At 42.7% G+C, this 16,735-nt stretch overlaps 1 protein-coding gene across 1 annotated transcript in view; it reads right to left on the bottom strand.

The window, feature by feature from the left end:
- LOC125457042 (suppressor of tumorigenicity 14 protein homolog) overlaps positions 1-14,111 on the bottom strand; it is a gene marked incomplete at its 5' end in the record, with an annotated part of 66,639 nt that extends 52,528 nt beyond the window's left edge. Inside the window, 2 exons of the mRNA XM_048540735.2 lie at positions 4,056-4,123; positions 13,983-14,111. Of these exons, the coding sequence (XP_048396692.2) occupies positions 4,056-4,123; positions 13,983-14,111 (197 nt within the window). The remainder of the gene's footprint in view (positions 1-4,055; positions 4,124-13,982) is intronic.
- Between the last annotated feature and the right edge of the window lie 2,624 nt (positions 14,112-16,735).

A 16,735-nucleotide genomic window follows, 5' to 3' on the forward strand; every position in this document is an offset into this window, starting at 1 on the left:
TTATAGTCATTGCATTGTGTTATAGGCACAGGTAACTTACTCTATTAAATGTAATGATTGTACATTTGGAATATTTCAATTGCAATTAAATGTTTTGGTTTGATTCTAGAGCATGGGACGTCTGCTTTTGCAAAAATAGGCTGACTCTTTAGCATCAGAGATAATGGGAACTGCAGATGCTGGAGAATCCGAGATAATAAAATGTGAGGCTAGATGAACACAGCAGGCCAAGCAGCATCTCAGGAGCACAAAAGCTGATGCTTCGGGCCTAGACCCTTCATCAGAGAGACTCTTTAGCATGCCAGGTCTTCAGTGGACCACAAAGTTGTCCTCTGGTGTTTGCCAATTTTCTGTTCTGGCATTATTTGCATAATGCTTGCTTTTTTCAGTTAATCCACCTGCAGGATGGACACAGATTTTGTTCAACAGAATTCAGAAGCCTGCTTCATTATCTCATTGTTCCCAGCCACTGAAGTGCCAGTTAAACAGATTAACATTTTTGAAATTGGCATCACAGCTGTTGTCAACTAGATATAATTTTGCTATTTTTAGAATTGAATCTGGGCACCACAATGTATTTTCATCATTGCAGTATCACTACCGTACACCCACCAATGTAGAGATGTGTTGTACATCACCAGCCACTTCTAACTGGAACTTGGAGGACATTAGGAATAGATGGGGATCTAGAGAAGGACATTCACATCCATTTTGCAGTACTACCTCCAGCCTCTCTTCCTCACTACCTTAGTTTTTTTTTGAAAAACCAATGCAAGATGGGTGGAAAATCTAGAGCCAGAAGAAAATTACAAATATGAACAGAGAAGGATGAAACTTGGAGCTAAAACATCAGTACAGCATTGCCAATGAGGCAATGAGGCCACCCACGCCCTCCACCTCCTCCAGGGCTTCCAATTCCCTGGCCCCCAACACCTCATCTTCACCATGGACGTCCAGTCCCTACACACCTGCATTCCGCATGCAGATGGCCTCAAGGCCCTCCGCTTCTTCCTGTCCCGCCGGCCCGACCAGTCCCCCTCCACCGACACCCTCACCCGCCTAGCTGAACTCGTCCTCACCCTCAACAACTTCTCTTTTGACTCCTCCCACTTCCTACAGACTAAGGGGGTGGCCATGGGCACCCGCATGGGCCCCAGCTATGCCTGCCTCTTTGTAGGTTACGTGGAACAGTCCCTCTTCCGCACCTACACAGGCCCCAAACCCCACCTCTTCCTCCGGTACATTGATGACTGTATCGGCGCCGCCTCTTGCTCCCCAGAGGAGCTCGAACAGTTCATCCACTTCACCAACACCTTCCACCCCAACCTTCAGTTCACCTGGGCCATCTCCAGCACATCCCTCACCTTCCTGGACCTCTCAGTCTCCATCTCAGGCAACCAGCTTGTAACTGATGTCCATTTCAAGCCCACCAACTCCCACAGCTACCCAGAATGCACCACCTACCACCCACCCTCCTGCAAAAATTCCATCCCCTATTCCCAATTCCTCCGCCTCCACCGCATCTGCTCCCACGATAAGACATTCCACTCCCGCACATCCCAGATGTCCAAGTTCTTCAAGGACCGCAACTTTCCCCCCACAGTGATCGAGAACGCCCTTGACCGCGTCTCCCGTATTTCCCGCAACACATCCCTCACACCCCGCCCCCGCCACAACCTCCCAAAGAGGATCCCCCTCGTTCTCACACACCACCCTACCAACCTCCAGATACAACGCATCATCCTCCGACACTTCCGCCATTTACAATCCGACCCCACCACCCAAGACATTTTTCCATCCCCACCCCTGTCTGCTTTCCGGAGAGACCACTCTCTCCGTGACTCCCTTGTTCGCTCCACACTGCCCTCCAACCCCACCACACCCGGCACCTTCCTCTGCAGCCGCAGGAAATGCTACACTTGCCCCCACACCTCCTCCCTCACCCCTATCCCAGGCCCCAAGATGACATTCCACATTAAGCAGAGGTTCACCTGCACATCTGCCAATGTGGTATACTGCATCCACTGTACCCAGTGTGGCTTCCTCTACATTGGGGAAACCAAGCGGAGGCTTGGGGACCGCTTTGCAGAACACCTCCGCTCAGTTCGCAACAAACAACTGCACCTCCCAGTCGCAAACCATTTCCACTCCCCCTCCCATTCTTTAGATGACATCTCCATCATGGGCCTCCTGCAGTGCCACAATGATGCTACCCGAAGGGTGCAGGAACAGCAACTCATATTCCGCCTGGGAACCCTGCAGCCTAATGGTATCAATGTGGACTTCACCAGTTTCAAAATCTCCCCTTCCCCACCTGCATCCCTAAACCAGCCCAGTTCATCCCCTCCCCCCACTGCACCACACAACCAGCCCAGCTCTTCCCCCCCACCCACTGCATCCCAAAACCAGTCCAACCTGTCTCTGTCTCCCGAACCGGTTCTTCCTCTCACCCATCCCTTCCTCCCACCCCAAGCCACACCCCCAGCTACCTACTAACCTCATCCCACCTCCTTGACCTGTCCGTCTTCCCTGGACTGACCTATCCCCTCCCTACCTCCCCACCTATACTCTCTCCACTTATCTTCTTTACTCTCCATCTTCGGTCCGCCTCCCCCTCTGTCCCTATTTATTCCAGAACCCTCACCCCATCCCCCTCTCTGATGAAGGGTCTAGGCCCGAAACGTCAGCTTTTGTGCTCCTGAGATGCTGCTTGGCCTGCTGTGTTCATCCAGCCTCACATTTTATTATCTTAGGCTTAAAATACAACCTGCTTTTCTTTGTCTCTCCTGGTCCAAAATGAACAAAATGTTTGGATATAGCCATAATGGATCAATTGCCAACTGATGCTATTGGTTCAAGTGATGCCCTAATGAGTTAACCTCTCTAATTTTTTTTATTTAACGTATTTTTCTATTCAACCTGCTCAAAGATGTTGTTAAACACATCTCGAGAAGGTGGAACTTGAACCCAGGTCTCCCACTCCATTGGCAGGGGTAGTACCACTGTGCCACAGAAGGGTGTGTTAAGCCTTCTGATTTCCTTTGATTTGCCCTTCTTTTTCCAATCAGCCTGTTCAGAGACATTATTACATACCTCTGGAGCAGGTGGGACTGGAACCGGAGGTAGAGTTAGGGGGAGAGCCAGTCCAGGGGAAGGGACACTGCCACTGCACCACAAGAGGGCTTGTCAAGCTTTCTAATTAGACAGCTTGAATTGAAACATGCCAATTCTATCACTTTGCTATGGTAACCATAATTTTGCTTTAAGAAAAACATTTAAGTAATATATTATTTTGCCTGTTAAGTACTTCAAGGAAAAAGCACAATGTTTTAAGCATTACACTTTATGGACAAGGTCCCAGTTCAGTCAGTTGAATGGCATGTAATTCAGAATTGTGAGAGATTGATTTCCATTCCAGCTGAGGTAGACTTGAGGTCTGTTTTTTTGTCTTATCCCTGAAAGTGGGAGGCAATGATAAACCACCGACAACAAAAAACTGCCATGTTAATGTCATTAGATAAAACACTGGCTTTCAATGAGGCAATCATCGGTCACAGGGTAGAAGCCCATGCTGTGATATGATACTTTGCACAATTTCCAGACAAATGCCTTAAATTCTAGTTCTCAAAATTGAGACGGCCGAATTTCCTGATCTAGTCACAAAGGGAATCATAAACTGGTGCTGGAAAAACTACATAGGAGGAGCCCCATGATGCCTAAAGAGTCCGCTCATACATATACATATCAAGTACTCCCTATATGGATACATTTTTCACAGGGAACACAGCTAATACAAGGGTAAGATTTGTAAAACAGTGGAAGGAACACATTTAAAAGAAGTCTACCAGAATAGAAATAACCATTTCCTTTACAGAGCCATGAATATGTGTGTCAAGAAATATTTACCTGTACATAAACCGGTGATTTTAACACAAATATATCGACTTACCAATCACCTCTGGATTATACTTTGTTAATAAATCTGAAAATTAGCAAACAGAACTAAACTGACTCAGAATTATACGAAAGAATTTTAAGAACATTCTTGTACTCACCTAAATGCAGTGATGACAGATTTTAGGTAATATTTTCCCAATATAGATGGCTCGTACAGTTCTGAAAACTGACAGTTAATGAGAGTGTAAGTAAGTGTGGCATGAATAATGGCTATTTGTTCTGCTTAGTCTTGATCAGTTTGCCATATCATAGATTCAAAGCAACCCATTGAATCTCTGTTAGAGACAACTAAATATCCAAAATTGGTATCATTTTAATTAAGTACTGAATCACGTTCAGTTCTAATCGCTTCTCTAATTCATATAACTTTTGGTTTCTTTTTCTAAATTCCGACCTAGTTCAGATACATATAAGAACAACCATAAGAAATAACAGCATTAGTACTGCTTCTCAAGCCTGCTCTATCATTTAGTATGAAAACACCTGATCCTTCTACTTTTCCTGCCCTAACCCCATATTGCTTACTTCAACAACTTGAGCATCCACAACACTCTGGAATAAAAAAAATGGCAAAGATTCTTAACTGTCTAAGTGAAGAAATTTCTTCTTATCTCATTCTTAAGCAGTCAATTAATTATCCAGCGACAAAAGCACCCAGCTCCAGACTTCGCAACTCCTGGAGAGGGGTGATCAGAATTCACCCTGACAAGACCTTCAAGAATCAATCAGGTCACCTCTACTTATTCTAAACTCCGGAGAACATAGGCCGATTCTGTTCAATAAAAAATAACTAGTTCTACCTCATCCAATCTTACCCTTACACTCCACCTGAACGTGCAGATATTATAGGTAACTGCACAACCAAAGAATGATACATCGAATGGTACTCAACTTTATCACTATTGGTCCACTACAGTTCTGTCATTCCAGAAAATCGGGTGACTTTGCATAGAATCCTTACAGTGTGAAAACAGGCCATTTTGCCCAACAAGTCCGCACAGCCCCGCTGAAGAGCATCCTACCCAGATCCACTCCCCCACTTCCCATTGTCTAACCCCTAATCTAAATATCCCTGGGCAATTTAGGATAGCCAATCCACCTAATTTGCACATCTTTGGACTGTGAGAGGAAAACAGAGCATCAGGAGGAAATCCGCACAGTCACAGAGAGAACATGCAAGCTCCACGCAGACAGTCACCTGAGGCTGGAATCAAACCGGTGTCCCTGGTGTTGTGAGGCAGCAGTGCTAACCACTGAGCCACCATGCTGCCTTTTCATTGCGATTCTCACACTCCTTCTTGATGTCAGTGGATGAGCATTAAAAAACTTTTGTGAATTCACACTCTACTCATGTCCAGACCCAGGGATGGCACACAAAACACTGAAGTGAATGTCTGCTGAGACTTCAGGGGACAAGTTACAGCAACCTTGTAAAAATGGTACAAACATGTTTCCATTCTGTAATGTTCACTCACACCTTTACTAATGTACTGTACATGATGCACTTGCTTCTTATTTATGAATAACCTTATGTTTATCCAACTTAATACTGATCATTGATTCCACAATCTGCGTGTTTAATCTCTGCACTTTACAGTTGATTTCAATATCTTTTAAGGCAGTCACGACAATATTGAAAACAAACCTTGGTGTTTTCACAAATCCTTGATACTTATCAATCATCTGTTCAATTTTAACAAAGTGGGGCTCACCTTAATGCCCAAGTCAGCAGTAAGAACTGAATCTCCAAACAGCAGGAGACAAAATTAATTTTGTGGGAGTTCAAAGCATCTACTGCTGGTGTTTCAGGTGTTTCCTGTAAAGTGAACCAAAATGGCAACTCCAAACTATACAAATATCATTGGCAATGGTTTGTTCCTGATTGTATAAACTCTGCACAACTTCAGATTTTGTTTTCATATGTGAAGAAACTTCTGTCCTTCAAGCAGGTCACAATTCTCATCTCCTGGAAGGGTAGCATACGTCAAATTATCCTGCACCAAGCACTAAGGAACCAGGCAAACATTCCTTTTGCTTCCGTCATGATCAGCATCATTTTATCACCAGGTTGCATGTTCCACCTTTTGTACAGAGGTTCCTCGATCTACATCAACATCAAAGCCAAACAATAAAACAGCACATTTGACCTGCAGAGTATTTACTGTCTCTCTGCAACACCAGTTCAGCCAGTCCCATACCTCCACCTTTCCCCTGCAACCCTCCACAAACTTCCTCTTTGGTACTTCCAGGTATTTAACCAAATGTGCTTCCGCTCATCCGTCAGGCTGCACATTCCCGATCCTGACCACTTGCTGGGAAATAAACTTCTTTCATATTGCTGCTCACTCTTTTGCCAATCACCCTACATTTATGTTCGCTGGTTCTTGATCCTTACTCCACAGGGAACAATTTCTCTCTACCAACACCAACTAATCCAGATCAAAACTCCTCTAAACTTTCTATTCTCTCATCATCTCTGATCTGTCTGCTTAAATCAAACCCCTCATTCTTGGAATCACTCTCATAAATCTTTTCTGTAGCCTCTACAAAAGCCTCCACGTCCTTCTTAAATGTTCAGAATTGGACACTACTCCTGCTGTGGTCAAACTCGTGTTTTATAAAAAAGTTCATAGCTTCTTTGTTTTTGTACACTATTCTATTCTTTATAAAGACCAGGGTCCCATATGCCTTGCTAACCATATTTTTAATTAGCCCTGCTACCTAATTTGTCAGATATCCCTTCAAGTCTCTCTATTCACACACCTACCTCACACTCAGTATATCTCTGCTACTGAAACCACTTCCTCTACCACTGTCACTAATGCTTTCAACATCTCTTCTCACTCAGTGTCACCCTGCCCAACCCCCATTCACCACTAATCCTGTATGCCCCCTATCATAAAATGATAGAATCCCTACAGCTGGAAACAGGCCATTCAGCCCAACAAGTCCACACAGACTCTCCAAAGTACATCCCACCTCGATTCACCCACCTACCACATCCCTGAATTTTCCATGGCTAATCCACCTGACCTATGCATCCCTAGACATTATGGGCAATTTAGCATGGCCAATCCACCTAACTTGCACATTTCTGGACTGTGGGAGAAAACTGAAACACTTAGAGGAAACCCACGCAGACACAGGGAGAGCGTGCAAACTCCACACAGACAGTCGTCTGAGGCTGGAATTGAACTCGGGTTCCTGGCAATGTGAAGCAGCAGTGCTAACCACTGAGCCACCGTGCTGCCCCTCTGTACTGCCTTTTCACCCGTTCAGGGTGCTTCCCCACCTGACTAAAAGTAACAGCAGGACCGAATCACCAGAGATGGTGATAAAGTGATATACAGTTGGGAGGAAGTTGTCCTTGGAGTCTTCAACACAAAATCCAGACCCTATGAAGTCTCACAGCATCAGGTCAAACATGGACAGCGAAACTCCCTACTGATTACCAGCTACTCCTAACTAACCCCGATTAGTTCATAGTCTTCCAAGATGGACCCCAATAGAGGAGCATCAAGCAGGGCAAGGTCACAGAACAGACTGGGTGAGGGGCCTCAATATCCATCACTAAGAAGAGCTCAATAGCACTACTACTGGCTGAACTGGCAGAGTCCTAAAGGTCATATGTATTAGACTGGGTCTGCTGTAGTTTTGAAGAAATCAAAAAGAGGAAAAACATCAAATTAAATTTTACTTCAATGATTTACCTCTTGCATATGTTTTTGTCCATGACAGTATCAGTAGGAGTGACTACCACGCAGTCTACATAGAGACTAGGTCCAGTCTTTACGTGGAGAATATCTTGCATTGTGCAAGACAGATTTTAAACAGATCTAGCAACTTATAACAAGACACTGATGAGGTGCTGTGAGCCATCAATAGCAGCAGAATTATAATCAATAATATTGCACTTCATGGCCTAGCGTAAATTCCATTCTATCATTACCTTCAAGCCAAGAGATCAACAGTTTCAATGAAATGCACAGGACAGCAAGCTCGCAGCACCAGGCAGTCATAAAAAATGAATTGTCAATCGAGTGAAGATGCAAAACAGAACAACTTATGTGTCAAGCAGAGGAAACAGCATGCAATAGACAAGATCGAACAATCTCATGACTCATGGATCAGATCTAAGCTCTGCAGTCCTATCACATCCAGATCAGAATGTTGATGGACAACTAACTGGAGCTGAAGGCTCCACAGACATTACCCTCCTCAGTGATAGAAGAGCTCAGCATGTCAGTACAAAAGACAAGGTTGGAATATTTGCAGCCATCTTTAGCCAGAAATGCCAAGTAGGTGATCCATCTCCTGAGGTCTCCAGCATGACAAACAACAGTCTTTAACCAATTCAATTCACTCCACATGATATTAAGGAATGGCTGGAGGCACTTTATGTAAAGGCTATGGGCCCTGACAGTATTCCAGCAATAGTACTGAGGACATGCAAAGATCAGTGTTGGGTCCACTGCTTTTTGTCGTTTATAAAAATGATTTAGATGTGAATATAGGAGACATGGTTAGTAAGTTGGCAGATGACAGCAAAATTGGTGTAGTGGGCAGTGGAGAAGGTTACCTCAATGCACAATGGATCTTTGTTCAGATGGGCCAGTGAGCCATCGAGTGGCAGATAGAGTTAAATTTAGATAAATGTGAGATGTTGCATTTTGGTAAGGCAAACCAGGGCAGGACTTAAACAGAAGTTGCTGGAAAGGCTCAGCAGGTCTGGCAGCATCTGTGAAGAAAAAAACAGAGTTAATATTTTGGGTCTAGTGACCCTTCCTCAGAACTTATTACTACGCATGGAGTGCAGTCAGCTCAGAGGGAGATAGGTCAGATTTGATGAGGGGGGGTGCAGAGAAATTGAGGCGACCAATATCATGTCGACAGTTGACAATAAACAGGCCAGGTGCAAGTAAAAGACCAGAGGAAGGGGTCCAGGTGGAAGGAGAGTGTTCGAACTGGGCTAAGGGGTCTGTGGGATGGGGAGAGGGCTCTTGTCCAGACAAATGGGCATGGAGGCGAAGACAACAGAGGAAGAGTTTGATATCATGTCATGCCCAAAATCCGTTAAGGTGGGGATGCAGCGGAATAAAGCTGAGACCTTTGCTGAGTACAGAATGTTCAGCATCATAGAGTGGAAGGTTAGGAGGGATGGTGAATATCCAACAGGAGGTGGGGTTGGGGGAGCGGATGGATGTGGAAAATTGCCCAGGTATGTCCTGTACTCAAAAGCAGGGCAAATCTAACCCAGCTAATTACTGCCCCATCAGTCTGCTATCAATCACCAGAATGGAAGGTGTCATTAACAGTGTTATCAAGCAGTACCTGCTCAGCTATAACCTGCTCAGTGATCCCCAGTTTGGGTTCCACCAGGGCCACTCAGCTTACAGCCTTAGTTCAAACATGGACTAAAGAGCTGAATTTCAGAGGTGAGGTGAGAATGACAGCCCTTGACATCAAAGCAGAATTTGACTGGATGTGACATCAGGAAGTCCTAGTAAAACTTGAGTGAATGTGAATCTGAGAAAGCTCTCAAATAGTGGAGTCATTCCTGGCACATAGGACATCAGTGCCAGAGTTCCATAGGGTAATTTCCTAGGCCCAACCGTTTTAATTGCTTCATCAGAAGGTCAAGTCGGGATGTTCTTTGCTGATGACACAACATCACCACTCATGACTCCTCAGATGCTGAATTAGTCCATATCCATAAGCAGAAAGATATTGACAATATCCAGGCTTGGACTGTTGACCGTTGAGTGCTAGTAATATTCATGCCACACAAGTGCGAGGCAATGGCAATTGTACCGACTATTAAACAAAAACAGAAGTTGCTGGAAAAGCTCAGCAGGACTGGCAGCATCTGTAAAGAGAAATCAGAGTTAACGTTTCGGGTCCAGTGACACTTCCTCAGAACTTCTCACTGGACCCGAAATGTTAACTCCATTTTTTCTTCACAGAAAAGCTGCCAGACCTGCTGAGCTTTTCCAGCAATCTCTGTCTTGTTTCTGATTTACGGCATCAGCAGTTCTTTCATCAGCAAACCATATTTTCTTTTGTGCCTTTGATCATGGACTGAGGGGGGAAGGGGCCTGTTTTGGAGGGCAAGGGTTATGGAAGCGCTTTGTGGAAGCAGTTTACCTGACGCTCATTGAGGATGCTGTTTGCACTGCTGCACGTCCAAACGATGGGAGAGGGTACTACACTTGGGCTGGGCTGCAGGACGGGAGATTCAGCTGGAAGCACCTGATTGATGGCAGGTCACTATTCCACAAAGCAATGACAAAGATCTTCTGCCTGCCAACAACTATGTGATTAGCTCCTGGCTAGCTATGGGTGTGAATGTCTGGTTAGAAACTGCCTTACCTCTGAAAAGGAAGGAACCACCCTTTACTGACTTGAAACATGTTCCTCAAGCATGAACAAATCCAGTTTTTTATTCCCATATCAGGTGCTGTAGGCTGTGGCTTTTATCCAATAAATCAGAGACTTTGTAAGTTAAAGTCAACCAGTCACTCTGTGCCTCCTGCAAGCAAGTGAAGTTGTTCAGAGGAGGACAATGAGCAGCAAGTCCTGACAAGCCAAAGGGATCTTTTCAGAGTACCCTATAGGCAGAAATCATTGAACTGCCTTCCCAGTCTTTCCGTATACCCATGACACCAATTTTTTTTGCTGTCTATGTGTGAGTAGGTGGAGTATTTTTGAATGGATTAGAGAACGATATATTGACAGTTCATAACTGTTTACCATCAGCTAGAGGCTATTTATTTATAATAAATAGTCATTCTTATTAAGTACAGAAACCTGGTCTGTGCTTTCTGTCAACTAAATTTAAAAGACAAATGAATTGGGAAATTTTGTGCACTCATAAAACCTTTATATTTTGTAACGACTACAGAAATGGGGCTTGTTTTCCAGGGACCCATACCTGTGAGTATCCTAGTGAACACCATCACAAAACAAGAAAGAATTTAATCAATATCCCTTGTAGCTCAATGCCATAACTATCACTCAATGCCTACTATCAACATCTGGTGTCACATTGACCAAACCTAAACATACCAGCCATATAAATAGTGTGGCTGGTCAGAAGCTAGGAACTTTGTAGCAAGTAACTCACCCCTGTTTCCCCTTGGCTAACACTTGCAACGCACATATCGACAGCATGATTTCAAATCACTCGGATGGTGCAGCTCCAACCAATATGCAAGAAGCATGACTCTATCCAGAACAAAGCAGTTCACTTGATTGGCAACCTATCCAATACCATCAACAATCAATCTTCCTACCACCAATGCACAGTGGCAGCAGTGTCTGCTATTTACCTGATGCATGACATTAACCCCTATTGCTCTTTCAACACCATCTTCTAAACCCATGACCTCTATCACCTCAAAGGACAAGGTCAGCATATCCATGGGAACACAATCAACTGTAAGATCCCCTCTCAGCCACACACCATCAGGAATGGAACTGCATCACCTTTCCTTCACTGTCACTGGGTCAAGAATTCTGAGACTCCCTTCCTAATAGCCTTGTGAGTATTCCTATTAATCAAGGACTGTCGTGATTCAAGAAAGCTGCTCACCACCAACGTCTCCAGGGAAATTAGAAATGGGCAATAAATGCTATCCTAACCAATGCAACTTGCACCCAGAAACAAATAAATTAAAACAATGCTATTCATGTGAGGCATATGGATTTTCTAAAGGCATTTGATAGAACTCTGCACAACAGAGTTGTGAAAAAAAATTAGAACTTAAAAACTGCTAAACAGAGACTGGAGTTGTAGCTTTTCATTTTGCACTCATCAAAGCTAGGATGCAAGAAACAGATGTGAAATTAAAAAGACAATTTCCCAGAACAAGAGAGTACTATTGGTTAGGCCATCATTGGCATAGAGATGCAGCAAGAACAGTTAACTGGCAATCTTAATTCCAGGACCAGGGAGGAAGTTTCCGATTGGTCGGGTCATTGCCATGGGGATGTAGCAGACACTGCCTGTCTTTGTAACTGCTTTGTTGACAAAGGTACAATGCATCCGCAAATTCTTATTGCCTACTTAAAACAGGATCCTAGTACTTTCATATTAATTGCCTGCACGCACAAATGCATCAGACTGCAAGCCCAACCAAAGATCTTAAGTTTAATGTTCAGGGTACAATGGCAAAATATGCAGATCATACAAACCTTGAAAATGTAATGAATCAAAATCAGGATAGTATAGAATTTCAAAAGGTCATAGACAGGTTGGTGGACCTGAGCAAATAAGTGGCAGCTGAAATTTAATTCAAGGAAGTCTGCAGTGATTCATTTTGCTGGGAAGAATGGGCAGAGTTAACATAAAGGGTACAATTTTAAAGGGGTGCAGGAGCAGAGGTAATTGGTGTAAATGTGCATATATCAGTGAAGGTGGCAGGGCAGGTAGAGAGAGTGGTTAATAAAGTAGACAGTATTCTGGGCTTTATCAAGGGAACATAGATTACGGTAGCAAGAAAGTTATGTTCAATCTATTGAAAACACTAGTTTGACCTCAAGTGGAGTACTGCATCTATACTGAATTACAAATACAGTACTGAATTTTCAATTTCAAAAACCAAGGTGAAGTTCAATGGAACTGGATTCCATCAAAGTAGAAAACAATAAAATAAAAGACAAGGTAAACTGAAAAGCAGAAATTAAGTGATATGAAGACTGGGTTTCAAAAGCATACTTTTGTGAATTCTATCAAGAGACATTAGTGTCACTGATAAAGCCAGCATTTGCTGCTCATCCCTGACTGGTCTTGAACCACTGCAGTTCTTGTGGCATAGGTACACAACGGACATAGCAGCAGTGAAGGAATGGTGATGTCGATGAGCTGGGCTCCTCCTTTAATGAAGATGGGGATATTTTTGGCATCTGCTCCTCTAGCTATTTGGTTAATTGTCCACCTTTATTCATGATTGAGTATGGCAGGGCTGTAGAGTTTTGCAATGATCCATATATTCCAGATTTGCTTCAGTCCATTGATCATATGTTGCTTCTGCAGTTTGGCATGCAGGTTGTTCTCTGTTATAACTTCGCTATTGTAACAGCCATAGGCTAAAGATACCATGGCTTTAACCAAGGTGAGGGTGGTTCCCAAACCAACTTTTTTGTAAAGTCCAAATCTTTCAAAGCACAAATAATATCACAGAGCAGCAAAATAAAGAAATTCAACACAGAAATGAATATGCAAGTACATTGTGAAAGTACTTTGGTAACTGTGTCTCCAAATATCACCACACATCTTCCCTATTTGCATATGTTTGAGCAGAGTATTGCTCAGGATTTGCTATGATACTGCCCATCAACAAACATAGTGACGAAATGCAAAAATCAGGTTAACCTTAAAGCAATGCCAACTATATTCAAATCTCTATAGTGGTTGATCTGTATAAAATAACATGCTAGTCTGCACAATTGCTGTATCTGGGATTGACTATTCCGTAATGTTTACATGGCACCTTGTACTTATGATGCAAAAGACCTATTCGACCAAGATAAAATCTGAAAGTTGCTGAATTGCTAATGCAGTGTAATGTGTAATTTGATATTTATTGTTGTTAAATAGTACCTTTACACAAAAATCTAACAAAATCTGAAGTAGCTGCTGTTGTTCCTCCAATTGGACTATTTAAAAACTGGCCCACGTTTCCTTGTTTTTCCTTCTTAGAACAGATAGAATAGCCTTTCTAATATGACAACCTGGCTGTGATGACTACTTACTCATAAAATTTATGTGCAAAACTAGCATTTGTTACTCTCTACTCAAATCATATTTGAGAAAAACATAATGATATATTGTCCTCCAAGGCAATAAAACAGTAACCGTGTTAGTTTGAATTATATTATCAGGTTCAAAATCATTTTCTTGCTCAAAGTGAAAGCAGTCAATAAAATGGGTCATAGATAAATAGCATTATCATGACATAACCACACATATTACTTACATTTGCTACTGATCAAAATGGTACTGTTAAAAAAAACTTGAAACTCACATAATTTTGAACTGCCTGTGCTTGTGAAATAAATTGCTGTGAGTGTGGGTCTCCTAACTCATTGGTATAGGTGAGGTTAGAGATTTCTAGACTTCCACTCAGGTAGAAAATGGAGATGGCAGGCGCTGAAAAGGAGAACAATCACACCTTACATCCACATTCTGTAGATTGTATCTACATGGAACTTCTGCTAAGTTGTTATAGACACTCAAGCTAAACTTATACGGCACTGTCAAACACCTAGACAGTAGTTGCTTGACTTCTAATTTATGTAATCAAAATGCAGGATTTAAACTTACACAAACAGTAACAAAGAACAACAACAATTATTGCTGCTGTTACAGGGATTATGGGCAATGAGCCAAGGATCCATCTTCTGCAGGGTTCACTTCTTGCCAACCTGTAGGATGAGAACTCCAGAGGGCAGAGGTAGGTTTTGAGTGCTAATGGACCAACAGAATGGGCCGATGAGAGATTGAGACACTGATCAGTGGGCAAGCTTTCTTTGTTACAATCTGCAATAGGATATTTCTGAAGGAAAAAAAAGTAGAAACAGAATCTGATCACCTAAAGTATACTGGAATTTCTATGATAACTGTTACGCTTACAGTGCAGATGGTGATTCAAACACTTTCATTGTTATTTCAGCTTTTTTTAAACTCCATCCATCAAGAAGTTTTGATCCTAGTACAGCATATTTGAAAGGCAAACCTGTTAAAGAAACATATTTTCATTTGTGTCTATGGATACTGAAAAATATTTAAATCAAATGTAACTTTTACAGCTTGCTGTTTTGGTTTAAATTGTCCATCTAAGTGTAGTTTCTATTTTTAATAGTAAAAAAATTTAGACTAAAACTTACATTGCATCAAGTAACGAGTATATCAGAAAATATGTTTTGTGATTAGGGCAATTATTTTGTTATTACTGACGTTTGTTACAAAACGATCTATTGATTCTGAATCTTGGTATTGTAACGTCAGTTTAAGCTTTGCAATTAACGATTAATAACGAACAACTGATCAACGGAAATATACACTCTCTTTTTACCCGAGTCTGTATTTCAGATATCATACATTGGAAATAAATTTTACCTGATGAGAAAATTGCTACTTTCATTGTAATTTTACGAAATCATGAAGTTCAATGAAAAGTTGCCTACAAGGTTTTGAGTGTTACCAAGAAATTTTCATCGATAATTTACAAGCTGTTTTTTTGTTTTAAAGATAAAAACTTGATTTTAAAATACTTCAATTTTATTTTTTCCAGTGTGATTGTTAAAATCCAGGCGATGACACCTTACCTGTTGCCCACTGGTGAGTGTTACCTGTTTGTGTGGATGAGCGACAGCGTCTGAAATACTGAAGACCTCACAGACCCTCCGTTTTGAAAAAGTTAACATTGCCTTACTTCGTTAAAGGCAGAAGCTGCTCAGGATCACCCCACTTCCACAACCGTCCAGAGCCACTCCGATCCTTCTGTGTCTGCAATGACTCTATAAGCGCCGTTTTACACCAGCCTCTGAGAGCCCACGGTCCCAGAAGAGTTTTTGCCCCACTCTGGCCTCCTGGTGAGCGGGCGAATCGCCACCGGCCAGCGAGCCCAGCAGAAAGGGAGCAGCAACTTACAGGCACAGAAACTGCACAGGAACCCTAACCAAAAGTCGATCCAGGGCACGTGTCCTGTCGGAAACTGCGCCGCCCTGAGCTGGGCTGAGAGTCTTCAAAAAGAAATTTCGGACATGAAACTATCTCATTCGACTAGAGCTCAAACATCGCGTCCAATTCTGCTGAACGGACGTGTGACTTCAAATGTGACCTGTTTTTCTGCGCACGGATATATATAGTGTCTAATCTGCCAGGTGTTGGAAAAACTCAGCAGGTTATGAGCTTCAGGCTCCTTCTTTAAAATGGGTCACTGGACCCGAAATTTTAACTCTGCTTTTTCCCCACGGATCCTGCTGAGTTCTTCTAGCAATTTCTGATTTCCAGCATCCGCAGTTCGATTATTTTTTGTCACGAGACACAAGCTGGATTTGTTATTTCCTAATCAATCTGCTCAATGGTTTCTTTTATACACTTGTGCAACAGGTAGGATTTGAACCCGGGTCTCGTAGGACAAAGGATGGAGCACTGCACCACAAGGGCTGGAAGGGAAAGTCATGACAGTCCAACCAGACCATAGGGCTGCTGTCTCATTACACAGCATGGGCAGGTACATGAATAGGAAAGGTTTAGGGGGATATGGGCCAAATGCAGGCAAATGGAACTAGTTTAGTTCGGGAAACTTAGCATGGATAAGTTGGACTCAAGAGTCTGCTTGTCTGCTGTATGATTCTATGACTCTATGGGGTAGACTCTACGGGTTGGAAAAGGAACCTGTTGAGTGTTTCCTGTCTTGTATGATCAGATCACTGATGGTATCTGCAAAGGTGGAAAGATGCCACATGTAGATTGTGTTGTTGTGTCAGAGTTACTAGTTTCACAAACCTGCAGTTGGAAGCAGAACTTCCTGTCTATCTGCAACCAGGCAGGTATAAAACAGAGACATCGAGGAAATTCAGAAGCTCATTTATTTTGCATGTGATTATATTTTTATGCTCTGTTTTGCTCTGGGCTGGTAGAAGTGTGTTGCCCCCTTGCTAAAGATCTGGATAAATGATTTTCCTGCAGTTAGTTCAAAAGAAGTGTAAGCAGTTCTGAGTTATAATATGTGCCAGGCAGAAACAAAATCTGGCGGTCCTAGAATTTTGG

Source organism: Stegostoma tigrinum, chromosome 12, assembly GCF_030684315.1.
Source record: "Stegostoma tigrinum isolate sSteTig4 chromosome 12, sSteTig4.hap1, whole genome shotgun sequence".
NCBI lineage: Eukaryota > Metazoa > Chordata > Chondrichthyes > Orectolobiformes > Stegostomatidae > Stegostoma > Stegostoma tigrinum.